Here is an 18,510-nt window from a genome sequence, read left to right on the forward strand (position 1 = left end):
TAAGCAAGGTGGTACTAAACTCCACATGCATGCCATCCATAATGTGGGCTTTGTGATTTTCCAAAGAATTAATCTTCGAATGGGCCTTAGCCCATCTATTAATTCCAACAATCCCCCACCAAATCTCAAAATCCCACTGAGATTTGCATTTTCCAATGTACTGTTTATATACCAGCGGTTCGATGCAGACCGATTAAGGTTGAACATCCACCTAGAACTCTAAGCTACACTTACTCACAACTTGAACAATGGACTATGCCTTGAATTGCAAGTCTTGTGCAAGCAAGTTTCACTCAGAGACTTATCTGGTACTAGACCGTCTGTAGACTACCCCTCGGGAGGAGCGTATAAGTCATACTCCTAGGTCTTTAGTAAGCTTCCTAGAAGATTCACCCAAAATCTCCATAGACTGCGACCAACAGTCAAGCTCACAAAGGTGAGTTCTTTCAAGAATACTCTGCAGGATAGCATCTTCGCTAATTAAAGCCAACAGAACTCATTAAGGCATAGCCAACCTGCCTTGCAGCTCACGAGAGTACATGCATCTTCACTTAGAGAGGGTATATATTGGTACTCTCCTCTAGTTTACTAATAGTTTGTTCTTCCCAGATTCTAATTTACGGGATCTCCGATCACATAGACTGGGTTATCACCATAGTATAACTCACATGGGTCTCAAACCCATCTCCTTCGATGCATTGTCTATCACATTTCGTGATAGTCTCTTCGTGAAGGGATCTGCCAGGTTTCTAGCTGTTTGGATGTAATCCAATGTTATAACTCCGGAGTTTCTCAATTTCCTAACAGACTTCAATCGTCTTTTCACATGTCTAGACGATTTCATATTATCCTTAGAACTATTCACTTTGACAATTACTGTTTGATTGTCACAGTTCATAAGGATAGCCGGCACCGGTTTTTCAACAATAGGGAGGTCTATTAATAGATCACGCGGCCATTCTGCCTCAACAGTAGCAGTATCCAGTACCGTCAACTCTGCTTCCATGGTTGACCTCGTCAAAATGGTTTGTTTGCAAGACCTCCACGAAATAGCACCACCACCTAGTGTGAAGACATATCCACTAGTGGCTTTGATCTCATCCACATGAGAGATCCAGTTAGAATCACTATATCCTTCCAGTACTGCAGGATACTCAGAATAGTGAAGCCCCAATTCCATAGTACCTTTCAAATAGCGCATTACTCGCTCAAGCGCACGCCAGTGATCATCTCCCGGATTAGAGGTAAACCGGCTCAACTTGCTCACGGCAAAGGAGATATCAGGCCTAGTTGCACTAGCCAGGTATATCAGCGAGCCAATGATTTGGCAGTATTCCAGTTGATTCCTAGCAATTCTCTTGTTCTTGCGAAGCAACAAGCTAGGATCATAAGGTGTTGGAGAAGGCTTACTATCAATGTAGCCAAAGCGATTCAAGATCTTCTCCACATAATGGGACTGTAAGAGTGTAATCCCATTCTCAGCTCTAATTAGCTTAATGTTTAAGATAACATCAGCTACTCCCAAATCCTTCATATCAAATTTTTGAGACAAGAATGATTTAACCTTATTTATCACCTCAAGGTTATCAGTATGTCATCAACATACAAGCACAGAATAACTCCCTCACCCCCACCATGGCGATAGTATACACATTTATCTGCCTCATTGACTACGAAGCCTGCAGATGTCAATGTTCTATCAAATTTCTCGTGCCATTGCTTAGGAGCTTGTTTCAGACCATACAAAGACTTCAACAATTTGCACACCTTGCCTTCTTGACCTTCAACTACAAACCCATCAGGCTGATCCATATAGATCTCCTCATCCAGCTCTCCATTAAGAAAAGCTGTCTTAACGTCCATTTGATGAACGAGAAGACCATGTGAGGCTGCTAGGGAAAGTAGCACACGAATTGTGGTTAATCTGGCAACAGGTGAGTAAGTGTCAAAAAAATCTTCGCCTTCTTTCTGAGTATAGCCCTTAGCAACAAGCTGAGCCTTGTACTTTTCAATGGTACCATCAAGGCCTCAGCTTCTTTTTGAACACCCACTTGCACCCCACAGGTTTACACCCATAGGGTCGCTCTGTCACCTCCCATGTTCCGTTAGCGATAATGGAATCCATTTCACTACGGACAGCCTCCTTCCAGTAGTCTGCATCAGGAGATGCATATGCTTCTGAAATTGACTTAGGAGTGTCGTCCACGAGGTACACAGTGAAATCATCACCAAAAGACTTAGCCGTCCTTTGTCTTTTACTCCTTTGAGGAGCTTCACTGTCATCCTCCTCAGTGACATGTTCGTGTGTATGTTCAGTTTGTTCTGGTGGTGTGATTGAATTGAGAATTATTTCAGAGGTTTGGCTAGAACTACTATGTGTATCCTTCATTGGGAAAAAGCTCTCAAAGAAGGTAGCATCACGAGACTCCATGATTGTACCAACATGCATGTCAGGTACCTCAGATTTAACTATTAAAAATCTATAGACAATGCTGTGATGAGCATATCCCAGAAAGACACAGTCCACAGTCTTAGGTCCAAGTTTGCGCTTCTTCGTTATTGGTACATTGACTTTCGCCAATCACCCCCATGTGCGCAAGTGAGAAAGTGATGGTTTTCTCCCAATCCATATCTCATATGGTGTTTTGTCCTTATTTCTGTTAGGAACTCTGTTTAGCACATGATTCGAGGTCAACAATGCCTCCCCCCACCATGCCTTAGGTAGTCTCGCATCAAGGAAATTACTCGAGCTTTGGTATCTTCTCAACAGTTTGATGGATCATTGTCACTGACATCATCACCAGCACCTCTATTTCATCGGCCCTGACGTCTCTGCCGTTGCTAATGGGTGACTACGTCTTCGCCTCTGGCTGCTTCCGTCATTGCCGACTTGTTATTTCGCCTTCATGGTTGACCTACTATGCAAACGCTGACGAGCATCTTCATCATTATCATCGTCTGTTACACCGCTATTGACTGGATCATCGACATCGTCATCTTCATCAATATCCTGTCAAGCCTCTTCAACATAGCCTATTCTACTGCCGTTTGATGGGCAACTTCGTCATCATAGTCGATCATCTCTGTTGCTGCTTGTCATCATTACTGCCGGTTGCGTTTGTCGTCGCCGACTATTTTCTTCATCTTCATGATTGGTGGATTTCGTCATCGCCTTTGATGCGTGTCTACATCTTCATCGTCGGCTTGCTTTCGTCACCATCGACTGGTATCCTCGCTTTCACGGATGGCTTATTATGTCGCCACTAATGGGCATCTTCATCTTCTTCACCAGCTGCCTCGTCTGTCACCGACTGATTATTTCGCTGCCATGGCTACACAACTTTATCGCTGGGCGCCTTCATCTTCATTGATGGCTAACCTGACTACTACCGACTGGTTTCTTCGCCTCCACGGCTGTGCAACTTCATCACTTTTGATTGGTATCACTATCTTCACTACCACCAATATTTTTGCCATCTCTATATTGGTCGTCTTGTCTCTATGCCAACCGTGTCAGCTACCATCAATGAACAATTGTGACTACGACAGAAGGACAAACTATATGCTCAGGGGATAATCACTCATATCAGAAGCTATTCATATGAGCTACACTTGGTCTATATCACCCGGAAGATTTATTACTCGGGAGCATGTTACATGCGTCATCCTTTAAAGGGTGTCGAAGGCATATTTTTTGGCCTAGGCCTAATATGTCTGCAGCCCATATTATCAGGTGTAGCCTGTCACGTTCTTTTGGGGACTTAGGCACTTTTTGCTTAGGCCAAAGTGCGCGTGCCCAATACCTTAAAATCCTTTTATACCGCAGTTACTCAACTTTTTAGGAGTTGGTACAATGCATTTTAAAAGGTGCCCAGCAGTGAAGTTTTTTCATAGCGGTCCTACTGACTTTTTTATAGTCAAGGCACTGTTTGGGTTTATAACGCAATTGATTGGATACAATATCATTGCTTTTTGCCACGTAGGTGTGCATTTTTATTGACCAATATTATGGCTTAGGTTGATTATATATTGTGGTCATTTTCCAAGCGGTTGGTAAATCCTTTATGAGTTTATTTACTCGGATGTTACACCACATATGCCATATATTTCCAGGTGTGGTGAAACCACGTGTCTTTTAGGGACTTAAGTACATCTGTTAAAGCAGTGTGCGCATGGTGTGTGCCCAATACTTTGGAAATTTCTTTATTCACCGCATACAAGCTTCTTTATAGCTGTTTTGCTATGTGAATTTTCAAAGATGTTGTCAATTCTAGGTTGCACGCATCATATTTTACAAAGCAATCGGTATATTACTCGGATCATGTTATTCGGGGATTCACACCGCATATGCTATATATTAATATTAAGTCACTTGTTTGACTACAATTATCAAAACCACTCGGTTGGTTGGATTATTTATTCCTTAACTATATGCTTAGTTTGTTCAACTGACCACATAGTCGGGGGCTACACCTATTAGGTGCATCTAGTCGATGCACTTGAGTTTATTTTTTCAGCCCTCCACAGTCTTTTGATTTGGAAAAAGTACTCGGGAGATCATGGCGAAGATGATTGAAGCACTCAGCTTTGGAGTAATCTAGTTCGAGAGAAGATTATCTTTTCGACTGCGAAGGTCTCAGGAGCTACTGTGGAGATTATGGGTACCCCATACCCACACGGCACGGTTATCCGACTAGTTATAGGGGATAACTTATATCTATGGAATATGTAACGGATCATGACTTGGGTACTACGTTTCCCTGTATATTATGGAACGGCCTAAAGTCCTGGTTTGATAAGATTGTAAATTAGATTTAGGAAACCGATACCGTATTGGTTAAGGTTTCTATCTTGTAATCCTGCCCCCATCCTATATAAGGTGGGCAGGAGGCTCTCTAGGGGGCATGAGCACATATGATCGTTAGATCTATACTACATCTGGCGGATTCAAATCCCTAAACAGGAGTAGGGTATTACCTCTCATTGAGAGGGCCTGAACCTGTCTGAATCCTTTGTCTCCGCATCCATCCACTCTTAAGTCTCGTGCACTACCCCCTTTTATTATTGCCGAATTCATGTTTCGACACCATTTCCATTAGCGAAATCGAACCTCTATGCACCGTAGAAGCTTGCGCACCTATCAATTTGGATGGAACCTAGCCCTACCGCCCTATCCCCTTGCAACCCGAGCTCAGCCATGGGGCCATATGGTGCCGCTAGCCCCCGCGCCGTCCTGCGCCGTCGCCACCGGCGGGAGGTCGCCGGAGCCTCGCCGCATCTTTCCAGCCGCTTCCGTGCCGGCCTCGCACCATCCCGGCTGCGCCCAGCCGCGCCATGCGCGCTGCCTCTGCCCGGCTGGAGGTTGAAGACGACCTCCCTCAGCCGAGCCGATGACAGGATGGGCCCACCTCCTGTTTTTCCCTAAGAAAAATAATACGGTGAAAAGCAAATAGAACCCTGGAGCCCCACCTGTCAGCCGCTATTAGGAATGAGATGGATTTCGGAATAAAAATAAATCGGTAATGAACAGTATTGTTTTGCTATTATTCAAATTTGGATATTTAAACTAGCATAACTTACTCATTTTAACTCCAATTTGAATGAAACTTGAACCTAAAATTCATCTAAATTCATAAGCTTTCCAATGGTATATAACTCACTGTTTAATAAAATATATTTATAATTGTTACATAATTAATATCAAATGATTAGATTATGGTTGACCTAAAAATGTACTAATAAATAAAATTGGTACTGTACAGTAAACTAGGTAGAAGAATAATTCTCTTTAACATGCTTTATTACTGTAAAACCCATGTAAACTAATTAGAAGCATATATATGTGGTCATATCCCTTCTATAACTCAATAGATAGATCAACTCCGAATTAATGAAATGTGTATCCCATTTATATTATGATAATTAGCTCCTAAATAAGCCGCCATGACAATAAGAATGATTACGAGATTATCCGTTTGCAAACACGAGTAGTATGAACAGCCCTAGGTTTGACCCCGACAATTATATTTTGTTTGTGCATATTTGATTGTTGTTTGAATATTGGTTCTTTACGCGTATTATAGAATCTGTATATCGGTTAGTCGTGAGGCAGCGTATGCAGCTTCCAGGAGGTGAAGGTTGATCAAGATTATATCAAGAATAAGGATTGTCCTGAGCAGGCAAGTCATCACTCCATCCCTTGAGCATGTTGATCCTAATTGCGAAATTGCTTTGTTTACAAATAAAATTGCATACAATGATGAATATCCTACTTGTTATTATGCCTTGCCTTTGATTATTGCTTATCTCATTATTTTCTTGTACCCATGATTACGTATGAGTCCTTAGTCAATTATGACAAAAGCTTAGTAGTGCTACTTTAGAATCATGCATTCTCATATTTATCAAATGCTATATGCTTGGGCAACTACCCTAGGGAAGGTAGTTGAGATACGGCATGTGGAGACATGAGCGCCACATTGCCATGACATTGGTGACATGATTTGTGAAAGGAAAAATTAAACTAAACAACTGTTTTCGACTGGGGCGGCTGGAGGACTTGGGTGGTGTCCGGTAAAGGCTAGTGCCGTCCCTGGTCAATTAAGGACTGAGCCATGAAGTTAAGCATGAAACGACCCCCGTACAACCATACTTCTCGTGTGGGTATAGACCTAGCGGAGTAAAGAGCCGAGCAGAGGTGGTACCCAAGCTGTAGTGGTTTTCTTGTTGTGTGTGAGGCAGGGCCTACGGTGGGGCAGCCATTGGTAGGACTGCGAGGGGCGGGTGCCTACAGTGGTGTCACCATCGGTAGGACTGCCATGTGCAAACCTAAACTTAACTATAACTTAATGAATGTGTGAGTCTTTCCCCCTGGGGAGCGCCAGAACTCCTCACAGTGCTAGAAACCTTGGACGCCTAGAGTGCATGAGGACTAAAGTTCATGGAGCGAGTACTGCCAAAGTGAGGTTATTGAAAGGTTTTGCCGTGGCAAGTCTCATTCATTGGGACGTAGTGTGGGGATACCCGGTTTGAGTATGGTATCCCGAAACCACCCGCGACCGTCCAAGATTTCGATCGCGCACAGATTGATATACAGAACAGCTTTCGATACATATACCCAAGTTTTTACAGAAATTATTACATAAAAGATAACTAAGACAGGTTTTAGGGGCCGATAGGCCAAACACACTCCCTACAAACAAAAGACCCAAACACAAAATAGGATAAAAACACCACAGGCAACGCCTGAGAGCAAATCGACCTAGAACAAGAACTCGTCAGCACCATAGAATTCTTCCCCTTCCTGCGCCTCCTCAGGGAAGAACTGATCGTCTGAACCACATTTTATGCAAGAGATGAGTACCGAGGTACCTAGCAAGCCACACCCATAATAATACAAGTAGAATATATGCAAGGCGTACAAAGAATATAGTCATCAAGGAGGTTTCATAACAAGCCTATTATAAATAGTTTTTCCCTACTTTGTAAAATATTTCATTTGCAAACAATTGTAAATCATCATTTTAAAATAATAGCAATATTAATCACAATTCATCCTCATCTTTATCATATTCCATATTTTAATTTAAAATCTACTCATACCATGATAAATAGGAATCACCCAATGATATAGCTTCTTAACCGGAAGCACGGCACATTCGAATGATTTAAGACTCATCTCTGCAGAGATTGCCCAGCTTTACCCACCTGATGTCAACAGCTAGCTAGGCTGAGGACAACATAGCCGTTCAAGAGTCCCACTTACTACTAGTTACTGCCTAGTGGAATATTGATCTGTCCTAGCAGTCGGGCACTTACTGGGCCTAAGCAAGGCTAGACGGTCGCTGCTTTCACGGGTTCCACCGTTGCGGATCATGTCAACCTGGCCGAAGCCCCTTCCACATGTCCACCCCAAACCTGCTCATAGAGCCACCCTACAGTCTTTCATATAGTGGGACAAATGTACTAGGCTAAGTCTGATTACTCAGTCATGTATATGGGCGCAAATTACATCATTTTCCATGGCATAAGGGGGTAGTCCTTATATCTGGGGAAAGCCACCAAAACTAGCATAGGCCCGTGCATACTTCAAGTGTAAATATACACTTTCCATAAAAAAAAATTATAACAATATGCACGGCCTCAGACACCACAACATCCATCTTCACCCGGAATTAATCTTCCATATCACTCCAGGCGAGTGACTCATATCAAATAACACATTTTATATCACCCGACACGCCACCACGTGATGACGGGTAAACCATGTATATGAGTATAGATATTTGGTGGTCTTATCCACTAGAATATTATTGTGAAGTATATAAATCTACACCTAGGTTATCAAAGGACGTGATATAGCAATCCATGGATTTGGCCAATAATAACAATGTAATAATGGGTAATACTCAATGCAGAAAATAACTAAGTGGTTCTCTACTAGGTATCAATATGATCAAAGATTGGAGCTGTGGCTTGCCTTGTGGAACGTGGCCTTCTGAAGCTTCAGTGTAGCCTTCTAGGTCCACTTCAGTTCCTGTGAGCCCTGTGGGATTTTCAATACGATCTAACGTATGCACACAAAGAAACGACCAAATAAGCCTGTAATAAAAATACTACAAATAAACGATAAAATAAATATTGTGAATCAAAGCCCGAACAAAAGAAAATAATAATCGAGAGTTGACTTGATTTGGATGGCAAACGATTTATCCTAGAGTTATGATTGATGGTATGTGTAGGATGGTTGCACTTCGGGATTAATGCTATAGATACTAGAGATAAAGACTAGAATTGATTGGGTTTGAATCTGGAAGTGATCACTGATGGAAGAATTGATATGAATCAGTTTTCTTTTGGTTGACAACTACTGGGCTGGCTCAGGTGGTGTGGTCAGGTTGGACCATGGTGGAACAGTATTGAATCTAGTACTGTTCTTCTTCCTCTGTCAACCACGAACACAGACAGAATGAGAGGTAAAAAGGGAAAAACTGGATGATGGTTATTCTGGCGGAACAGCAAGAACGTCTTGAGGTAATTTCGTTCCCAAGTACTGCGAACTCGAAGCTGTTGCTGGTTCTCAGAGAGGATGTTCATGCCGGCCGGAACGCGAATGATAGGATTTAGGCCCCGAAGGAGAGAGAAGATTGAGCGGCGAGCTCCGGTGGCGAACGTGGCTGGGTGAGCGCGTCAAAACGTGTTCCCGGACGAGAAGATTCCATTTTTGTGGTTAGTTGATAGAGATGAAGCGTCGGCCATGCCGACCACGGTGGCAGCCATGGTGGCAGACAAGAGCATGCGAGGACCTCAGTACAAGCATGGAGAGGAGGGGAAAAACAAGGAGATGGCCTCACCGGCTCTGGAAGAGTCTGGTGGCGCGAGGATACGACGACCGGTGGCCTGCGGCGACAGATAGGCCGACGACCACGGCAGTTTGAAGAAATTTTGGGAACTCGATTCCTTTCTGAGTAAAGGAGAAAGAGAGGGGTAAAAGGATGAGCATGGCTACGTTGCCTGCTTACATAGTTGGGCAGTGGGAGATTGAGATTGACGGTAGCAGTGGTGCTTGCTCGGTTTTTAAGATTTGTGCGACAACGTCTACACCATCTGATCGAGTTCCTCCGTGCGGCTTCAAGCGAGCGTGTGCCGCGCGCGTGGCGGCATGCGGTGCAGAGCAGGCAGGTGCAAGGCGGCACGCGGCTAGTGCGGGCCAAGCGCGTGCGGGCGCAAGCAAGGCGCAGGGTGGTGCGAGGCGACGCGCGCGTAGCGCGAGCGGTGGCTGGACCGAGTGAAGCGAGCAGCGGCTTGGTTGGGGCGGCTGCCTCGGCTGGGCCAGGAGATGAGCTAGAATGGCCCAACAGAGAGAAAGAGACAAGGGAAAGGAAATTTGGAATATGGACTGGATTGCAAGGAACTCTGCCTGAGAAGTAACACAGTGATCTATTTGAATTTTTGGAGATATTTTTGTATGGAATTTTGGTAGGATATTTTTGAATAGGAATTGATAGGATTTGGTATCTTAGAACATTTGCATGATGACTCCGGTTTAACTTAAAAAAAACACAAGCTCTTCTGATGATTTTGAGAATTTTCTCTGGATATCTCAGATTTGGTTTGGAGAGAGAAACTAAACAAAGTTATGTGGGAGTCAGAAACTTATAGGGAACTAAAGAAATATAAGGATTGGGAGGCTCCAATTCGAAAGAACGAAGAACAACAACTTTAAATATTTTCGCAAAAATTGTACCCTGAAAAATCTAGTATGTTACACGTAGGCTCATGTGTTGGGCAAGTCGCGGAGTATAGGTAAAGTGTACATCCACTGCAGTGTGAATGAATCAATCTATTCTAATAGCCGTGCTCGCGGTTATTGAGCACTGGGACGCGTATTACACTTGGCTAGACTCTAATTTCTTAATCTGAATGGGATGGGATATGCATGATGATTTTGTACCGGTGGATCAACTTCTCGAGAGGCGAGAAGGGGTAGACCCCAGAAAACCATGACGACCAGTGGCGGGAAGCTATCCTTGGGAACACAATGGATGGTGGACAGAACCGTCGCTGTTTAATGAACAATGGAATTAAAACTTGATCAGTTTATGCTAGGTCTTAGGTTTGTGAAATGATATTTGGAAACTCAGCTTTATGCAAAGTAACCATAGCCACTCCTTGTATTATCCTGTACATTACTGTATTTTGTGTGGTGGCTTGCTGAGTACTTTTGTACTCATTGTTGCTCTATATATATCTTTTAGCAGAGTGTTGAAGAGAAGCCCTTGTTAGTACGCTTGCGTACCTAACAAGATGACCGGAGTGCGGTTTTATTCTAGGTCTCGTTCCCCAGTCGACTGCTTGTGGCATGTCAACCGGGCCCTTGTATTATTTTGTCTTCCGTTATTGTTTCTCTGATAGTTGTTGGCCTACCTGGCCTTAATGTAAGCATTTAACTCTCTTAGCCTAAATTCATTCGTGATATGTTGTGATTCGGCTATGTATGTGTGTACCAACTACTGATCCAGAGACTGGTACTGATAAACACAGAAGATTTTCGATTTCCAAAATCGGGGGTCGACACCAATTCATCTATAGCCAATCTAATAGCCAATTCATACAATAGTTGTTTAATATACTATTAATATATGGTCTCACTTGTCATACACATACTGTGTCATGGAGTCCGTGCTGCAGCTGGCTACAGATCTGTAGCCCACTGCTCTTCTCTCTCATCTTCTATCTCATTAAAATATATCTATAGCTGGCTAATAGTCTGTTATTGTACCTGCTCTTATAAGTTATATCATTATCCACGCTAAAAGTGCTAGGCTTTGAAAGGAGCTGGCTTAGAAAAAAACTCTATGAACTTGCAGCTTTCCATCATCATAAGGCCAAACTTTCAATTTATATGGAACTGAGGGCTCGTTTGGTATAGCTTGGACTCCAGATTTTTTGTCCTGTGAAGTTTGAGTTGTACCAAATACTTTTCAAGATCCTAAATATAAAGTAGAGCTGTCACTCCGTTCTTAAAAATTACTACTACTAGGGGATTCCCCGCACTTTGCTATAGGAATTACTAAGTAATTTTCAATATTATTTTTTATTACAATTCAGCTAGGAGTAAAAAGAAAAAAAATCAAATCTCAGGGCTTATCAATATTTATCATGAAACAAATGAAATTCACAATTTAATGTAGAACATTTTGATAAGTATATAGTAAATATTATAAAAATGATAGAGAGATTTGTAAAACTATTGTGGAAATGATGTGAGAGATGGTGATTGAATATGTTTGCATGTTAATTTGTAGAATTAAATAGATTGTAGATGCTCTTGCATGCTTGCATGAGGTTGAATATGTAATTATTATTAGTGGATGATGATGTGGCATGGTTGCATGTTAAGCTTTAGAGTTAGTGGGTTATAACTTTAAAGAAAGTATAGATTAGGATAGGGTGGTTAGAGTAGGAGTTGTACTAAATGGGTTCTCAATGCAGTGAAAGCCTGAAAGGCATGGTCCACAGACAGCCGGCCAAGAGAGGATGGATGCTACAAGCAGCAAGAGACCGGACCGAACAGCGGAAACCTTTTTTTTTTCCCCAAAGGGTGTTAGCCCATTAATTATGAAATTCTCTTAGGATTTAAAAAGGGATGCATGTGCATTGAAATATAGTAATATATGAATAAGAGAAGGAAAGAAAATCTTGTTTTGGTGTAGTTTAGATTTCCTGATTTTCAACTTTTAGAGAAGTGCCCAAGTGCACGCTGTATGAGTTATAAACTTTTTTTTTGAGAAAAGTAAAAAAAAACAAATTTGAATGAACAGATGAAGTGTATTTGGGACAGTTACATATGTTTAGAGTTATTATATACTATATGCTGTAAACAAATTCTGAGGTACAAACCTCGAAAATGCATGCATTTTTTTGTTCTCTCTTATGTAAGCAACGAAATATGAATGTTCCAACATTTCCTTCCGCAGACGCCGGGACAGGAGCGAACATCGTGCCGGACGAGCAACAGTCCCGCAAGAAAATGGCGATTAGATTATTCTGTTGAGATTAAGTTGTTAAGTAGTTTGTTATCCCTTAATTTTAGCAAATGTTAGTTCAAGAGTAAAAGGCTATTTAGAGCCAGGAATTCAGGATGAAGGCAAGCAAGAAATTATATTCATCTACCGAGTCTCTGTTTCTATCTTCTTCTGTTCGTCTTCTCAACACGGCTCCGGGGCGGCGAGGTTACAGACCTCGTCCTCCCGTCGAGCATTCCTACGCTCTGCGTGATCGTGATCTGCAAGTCGTATGCTCCATGTTTTTTCCTGTTTCAACGACTAGAGTCTTTGCACTCCGTCATAAAAAACAAACATAGCCAAACACATCGTTAACGGTGGAGAAAATACTGAAATGCTTTTGCTTCTCCCCGATTCCCCTATTTAATTTTCTCCTCAGTTCTTCTCGGCCGTCATCATAACAATTACTGTAGAAGTCTAACAATTACACAAAGCATCCATACTTAGTGGGAATCTGCAACTCCCATAATAAAATCCAAATTAGTTAAACGGACTTGCAACAGAGTTTACTACGATGAACCAAATTGGAAAAGCAACAGTACAATTCCTTTGAAGCAAGAAAATAACTTAATCAGCTTCTTCAGTGTGCGTCTCCACGGGCGTAATCATCAACTCTGATTGCAAATCCTGCATGCGTTTATGTGAAACTCAGTATAATATTAAAAAAGATGGTAGAACAGAAAGTCATTGCACAAACCACTACTCAACACTTACCTGCATCAACTTTGGTTCAGTTGAAGAATGCAAGTAATGTGACACTCGTTCCAGCTCGGCTTGCAAGCATTCCACAGCCTGTGGAAACAACACAACTAATTAAATAATATCCTTCAGACTTCATCAAGAAGATCAGACTATATCTATGCATGATTTCTATGAACTCTGAATGGATACCTTAAGCATGTACTCAGGAGAATCAGCGCCATTGCACTCCAAAATCAAAGTTTGGGCTTTGTTTGAGTAGTAATTTCTTGTGCTCTCGCGAAACGCATTTTCAAAATCAACTTCGTAACACTCCATGCCAAGCCCAATCTGGACATACACATCAAGGACATCCTTCAAAAGATCACGGTCTATAACCTTGTCATCCCTCTCATCATTAATCTGACAAATCAAGGAAATTAATAGCAGAAAAAAGAAAATTAATGATCATCGCTTCACCTCTGCAAAAGTGCAGAAGTGTTAGAAGAAATCGTAGAACAGAACAAGAGCCTCACCATGTCAACCACAGTCCTTGTTATTTTATCTTTGAGCTCACTGTATACCTATATATCACAAATAAAAAGGAACACAACAATGGCATGTCCAAATCAAGCACAGCAAATGTGCACTAATAACATACACTCATGTAAAATAATCACATGACGGGAGAAACAATAGAGGTTGACGTACCTGATCACGAAAAGAACATAAGTTCAGTTGTTCAAGTGGGACAAGTGACTTCTGTGAGATGTAGTAACGGTCGAGGTAGAAGAAGAACCTCGTCTCACTTATGACAATTTTCTTGTGGTTCCGCCACCTGGCAACCAACCCTTTCAATAGAGTCTCGCCATTTATCTGTCTCATTGACGGCAACACCTGCACCATTAATTACCCATCGACAACAATCATCTCACACAACCATGTGGAGAGACACTATGAGTACTCCGCCATCACCTAGCACAAACACAAGTTCATACCATGGAGCTGTTGTAGCCATCAATATCCGTCTTGTAGCGTTCATAGAGCTGTTGTGCCTAGTTATGAGGTGGCTTCTGCGTGCACATGTTGTACACCATCCTGTCACAAAGCAAAGAATGTACTTAGATAGATTAAACTAGCTAGATCAGATCAAATTAAAGCCAAGAAAATATGATAAGACTATATGAGGTAGGCATGGTGTACATACATGTAGAGCTGCATGTTGTCATCCTCTGAAGAGCTCTTGCTCATGCTACCATCGATGATGCTCCTTTGCTTGGCGAGGCTGGTTGCCAGGAGGCGCCATCCCTCTTCGAAATCCACTATGCCCGCCATGACAGCCTCTGCAGCCCAAAGGCCAGCTTCCCTTTGTGATAAAGACCTTTGGATTGAGCATAGGGAGGAGACAATGTTGGTTGCTGGGAGAAAATGACAAATGGCTATTTCTCATTTTACTAATAAAAGATGCTTACATCTGTTGAGTTGTGATCCAAATTCATTTGCATTTAATAAAGGCCAGCTTCTGCCGTAGCGGAGTGGGTGCGGGGGACGCCATTGGGTTGTGTACCTGGGGACGCCCGGGGGTGCGGGGGCGGAGCCCCCGCGGTATGGATCATCATCCCTTTTAGGGTTCCACCATATATATACCTCTTGTAAGCCGCCGTGCGGCGATGTAACCTTACCTCAGATATAGTGAAGATATTTTGCTGGCTGGCGCCCGTGGTTTTTTCTCTCCTGTTTTGGGAGGGTTTTCCACGTTAAATCTCGTGTCTTCTGTGATTGATCTATTGTTTTTTATCGTTTGTTCGCCTATCGTTTCCTAACAACATCACTTCTTTCACATGTTGAGGATAGAGACCAAGGTTGTGTTTAGTTCGTGTGCCAAAAATTTTTTTTAAGTATACTGACACACATTTGAAGTATTAAACGTAGACTAATAATAAAACAAATTACAGATTCTGCCTGTAAACTGCGAGACAAATTTATTAAGCCTAATTAATTCGTCATTAGGAAATGTTTACTGTAACATCATATTGTCAAATCATGGCGTAATTAGGCTCAAAAGATTCATCTCGCGATTTACATGCAAATTGTGCAATTGGTTTTTTCGTTCATATTTAATGCTCCATGCATGTGTACAAACATTTGATGTGACGGAAACGTTGAAAGTTTGAAGAAAAAATTTTGAATCTAAACACGGCGCAAGGAAAATGAGTGTTGGCTCTTATTAAAGGGCCAGTTTTATATGTACTTCTAGAAAGATATAGAATTAATTCAGATGTGAGACAAAAGGCAAAATATTAAATTAGTTTTTTAGGTAGGTAATCTATCGATAATGAGCGTTATATTTGGATAGCATGGATATAACTTAGCCGGCAGTTGGCATTACCACTATTACAATATATATGTAGAGGCTGGGGGTTTATATACACTTTTATCATTGTAAAAAGGATATAATACATTGGACTGAATAGGATGGAGTTTTGCTTACTCCATCCCCGGTCTTGAACTGAGCTGGAAGGCTGGAGTGGAGAAGAGAGAACAGGAGTGACTCTGTCCCTGCCGATTTTGGCCATTGTCGCTCTCGCTCCATAATCATGATCTGTGTTATGTCATGGGAGATAATTAATTAACTCACACATTGATGCATGGTGGTATATATATATATATATATATATATATATATATATATATATATATATATATATATATATATATATATATGCAGGCCCAATTTAATTACGACATCGCATGCATGCGGTACGTACATTACAAGTTGTCTGACAAATTTATATTTTTCTTCATCAAGTTGGACAAGGGAGTCCAAGTTTACTCTTAAAAAAAGGAATCAAATCTGAAACCTAGATGAAACCGAGCGGAGAGAGTGAACGTCACATGATTAAACATGTTTTCATATATAGTAGTAGCAGGATTGATCAGGAGGCAGCAGTACGTCTCAGATCTTACCAATTGCATTATGATTTTTCTAAAACAAAAGGGCCAATGATGTTACTCATATGACTACTTATGAATAGATCCAAGCTAGGAAGCTAGTTTTCTCAAAGGACATAGGACATCTAAGTAATGCCACGAACAAGAAACAACCTAGCTTGCTAATGGTTTTCTTCAACGAAACCAGGTATCATGTGTGTCAGCATCAGATACATATCAATGCTTGATTATGGAGTCAAGTCAAGCAAATTTGTCGTGAATATAAATTAACTACTCAATTTTATGTTCTTATTGTACCCAACCTATTCAATCATGTACATATGTACTTGAAAAAGTTTTCGATGCAGGCTCATGCACTGGTTCACATCAAGAAAATGGACATTTGGCCACGTACGAAACACGGTTTCGCTAGAATGGTATCCTGAAAACGCGTTTCGTTAAAATGCTAATATGAAGCGCGCGCTCACCGCTACTTTGCCATTTTGACCGTTTTGTGCATTTTCGAAATCATATTCGCTCATCCGTCGGGTGGTGAGACAAAATTGACCATCCGGTGTGTCTTGAGCGCGGTGAGCAGGGACACAACCCCGCCGCCGGAGTTATCTCGGAGGCCCGTGGGGTCGAGTGGCAACGGCGGCGCTAGCTAGGGTTTTGAGGTGGGCCCCATGCCTACGGTGGAGGCGGAGGGAGACGCGGTGAGCATCGGGTTCGTGGAGCTAGAGAGGCAACAACAGCTGATGGCGAGCTAGAGCGCGGGCCTCCGCCGCTATGGACTCGCTTCGCCGCCACCGTATGCCGATCTGGTCGCGCTGTCGGCCATCCGGTCCTCCCCGCCTTCCTCGAGCTCCGACCCGCCGTCACCAGGGTTGTCGCGCGCGAAAGGGTGGAAGGGCAATTTCGTCTCATTACCTAGTGAAGGAGCGAAAATAATTTCAAAAATGCACAAAACGACTAAAATGGTAAAGTGGCAGTGAGCGCGCGCTCTATATTGGCATTTTAATGAAACACGTTTTCGGAATAGCATTCTAGCGAAACCGTGTTTTGAACGTGACCAAATGTCCATTTTCTTATTCATATCAGTAGCATATTGATCGACCATCGGAAGCAGTCAGAGCCAGAGCTACAGCTAGTGTTGTTCCAATGTTAGATATGGATGAATAGCAGTCTACATTCAAAATCAAATTTATTTCTACGTTAACACTTGTACTACAGCATATACAAGCGAAACGGAATATTTGCAAATGATAGTAGTTTGTGAATAAAACTTTTATATATGTGGTCTTAGCAATTTAAAAGCAAAGGCTGAAAAATAAATTAACTTCGATGAAAAAAAAACCCCTCCAAATCAGCTCTAAATTTAAAGTTAAAAATTCAAATTTTGGCTGATAAGTATAAGCGAAAAGATGAGGCCAGTAGTTCAATCGTATAAGGAAGATTTCACTACTGCTACATAAAATGCTTTTAGTGTTAGTTGGGAAGCCTTATAGTGTCAGTTCCTCAACTGTCACTAAACAGTGCACACTGATGAGGGGATCAATAGTGCTGGTTTTGAAACCGGCATTGATGTATTCTCGAAACTAAATAAAATTCTACCCGAAAACTAATCGGAATATATTGCTAGTTAAAATTTGGTTATCATATTTAACAATTTCCACTTTAAGATGAATTTACTCTCGTACTGTAAAACTCATCAATCACCGAAAGTGTCTCAGGTAGGTAAAATCATCGCACAGTAAATATTCATTAGGACTGAACTATAGCACTAACCAAGTTTGAGAAAAGCATAAACTTAGTGAATACTTCCTACATATCTTGATATCATCTTCAATAATGACATCTGGAATAAAGTAATATCTATACGCTTTGTTATCTCATAAAACATAAGACATGTTGCACTTTGACTATTACAAAATATATTAATTCAAGACTTATCTCCATAAAACACAATGTACAAACCTCTAAGCAAAATAGTTCTTTATAAGCTTCAGAAATAACCACACTCAGTAGTAGATAAGATAACATAGCAGTTGCTTGCAAACTAATCTACCCACTAACCATACAACTTCCAATAGTTAAAACATAACATGTTGGGTGATATTGTTCTGTTCAAATCTCCAACAAAATCTGAATTGATATAACCAACAAATCCATCTCTAGAACTCCTAAGCTGCAAATAAAATTAGAAGAGCCCACTGCTACGAAAAAGATTTTTGCTAGCGGTCAAAAGAGAATTTCGCTGGCAGCTGCGAGTAATGGCCAATGAAAATAGAGAATTTTCACTGGTGGATAGCCAACCGCGTGCGAAAAAAGATTT

At 41.6% G+C, this 18,510-nt stretch overlaps 2 protein-coding genes across 3 annotated transcripts; both read right to left on the bottom strand.

The window, feature by feature from the left end:
- Positions 1-7,235: 7,235 nt before the first annotated feature.
- On the bottom strand, positions 7,236-12,501 carry LOC127757414 (uncharacterized). Its single transcript, XM_052282915.1, has 5 exons — positions 12,403-12,501; positions 9,354-9,504; positions 8,480-8,566; positions 7,819-7,917; positions 7,236-7,332 (listed from the first exon to the last, which is right to left on the bottom strand). The coding sequence occupies exons 1-5, from the start codon at positions 12,499-12,501 to the stop codon at positions 7,262-7,264; spliced, it is 507 nt and encodes a 168-aa protein (XP_052138875.1). The 3' UTR covers positions 7,236-7,261.
- Positions 12,502-12,918: 417 nt separating this feature from the next.
- On the bottom strand, positions 12,919-14,569 carry LOC127758078 (cullin-1-like). Of its 2 annotated transcripts, XM_052283708.1 has the most exons (7): positions 14,452-14,569; positions 14,243-14,342; positions 13,956-14,141; positions 13,781-13,828; positions 13,458-13,667; positions 13,281-13,358; positions 12,919-13,193 (listed from the first exon to the last, which is right to left on the bottom strand). In XM_052283708.1, the coding sequence occupies exons 2-7, from the start codon at positions 14,243-14,245 to the stop codon at positions 13,134-13,136; spliced, it is 585 nt and encodes a 194-aa protein (XP_052139668.1). In that variant the 5' UTR covers positions 14,246-14,342; positions 14,452-14,569; the 3' UTR covers positions 12,919-13,133. The 2 variants fall into 2 exon arrangements, with proteins under 2 accessions (XP_052139668.1, XP_052139667.1); XM_052283707.1 differs by lacking the exons at positions 14,243-14,342; positions 14,452-14,569 and having other exon boundaries at positions 13,956-14,227.
- Between the last annotated feature and the right edge of the window lie 3,941 nt (positions 14,570-18,510).

Source organism: Oryza glaberrima, chromosome 12 (assembly GCF_000147395.1).
Source record: "Oryza glaberrima chromosome 12, OglaRS2, whole genome shotgun sequence".
Lineage (NCBI taxonomy): Eukaryota > Viridiplantae > Streptophyta > Magnoliopsida > Poales > Poaceae > Oryza > Oryza glaberrima.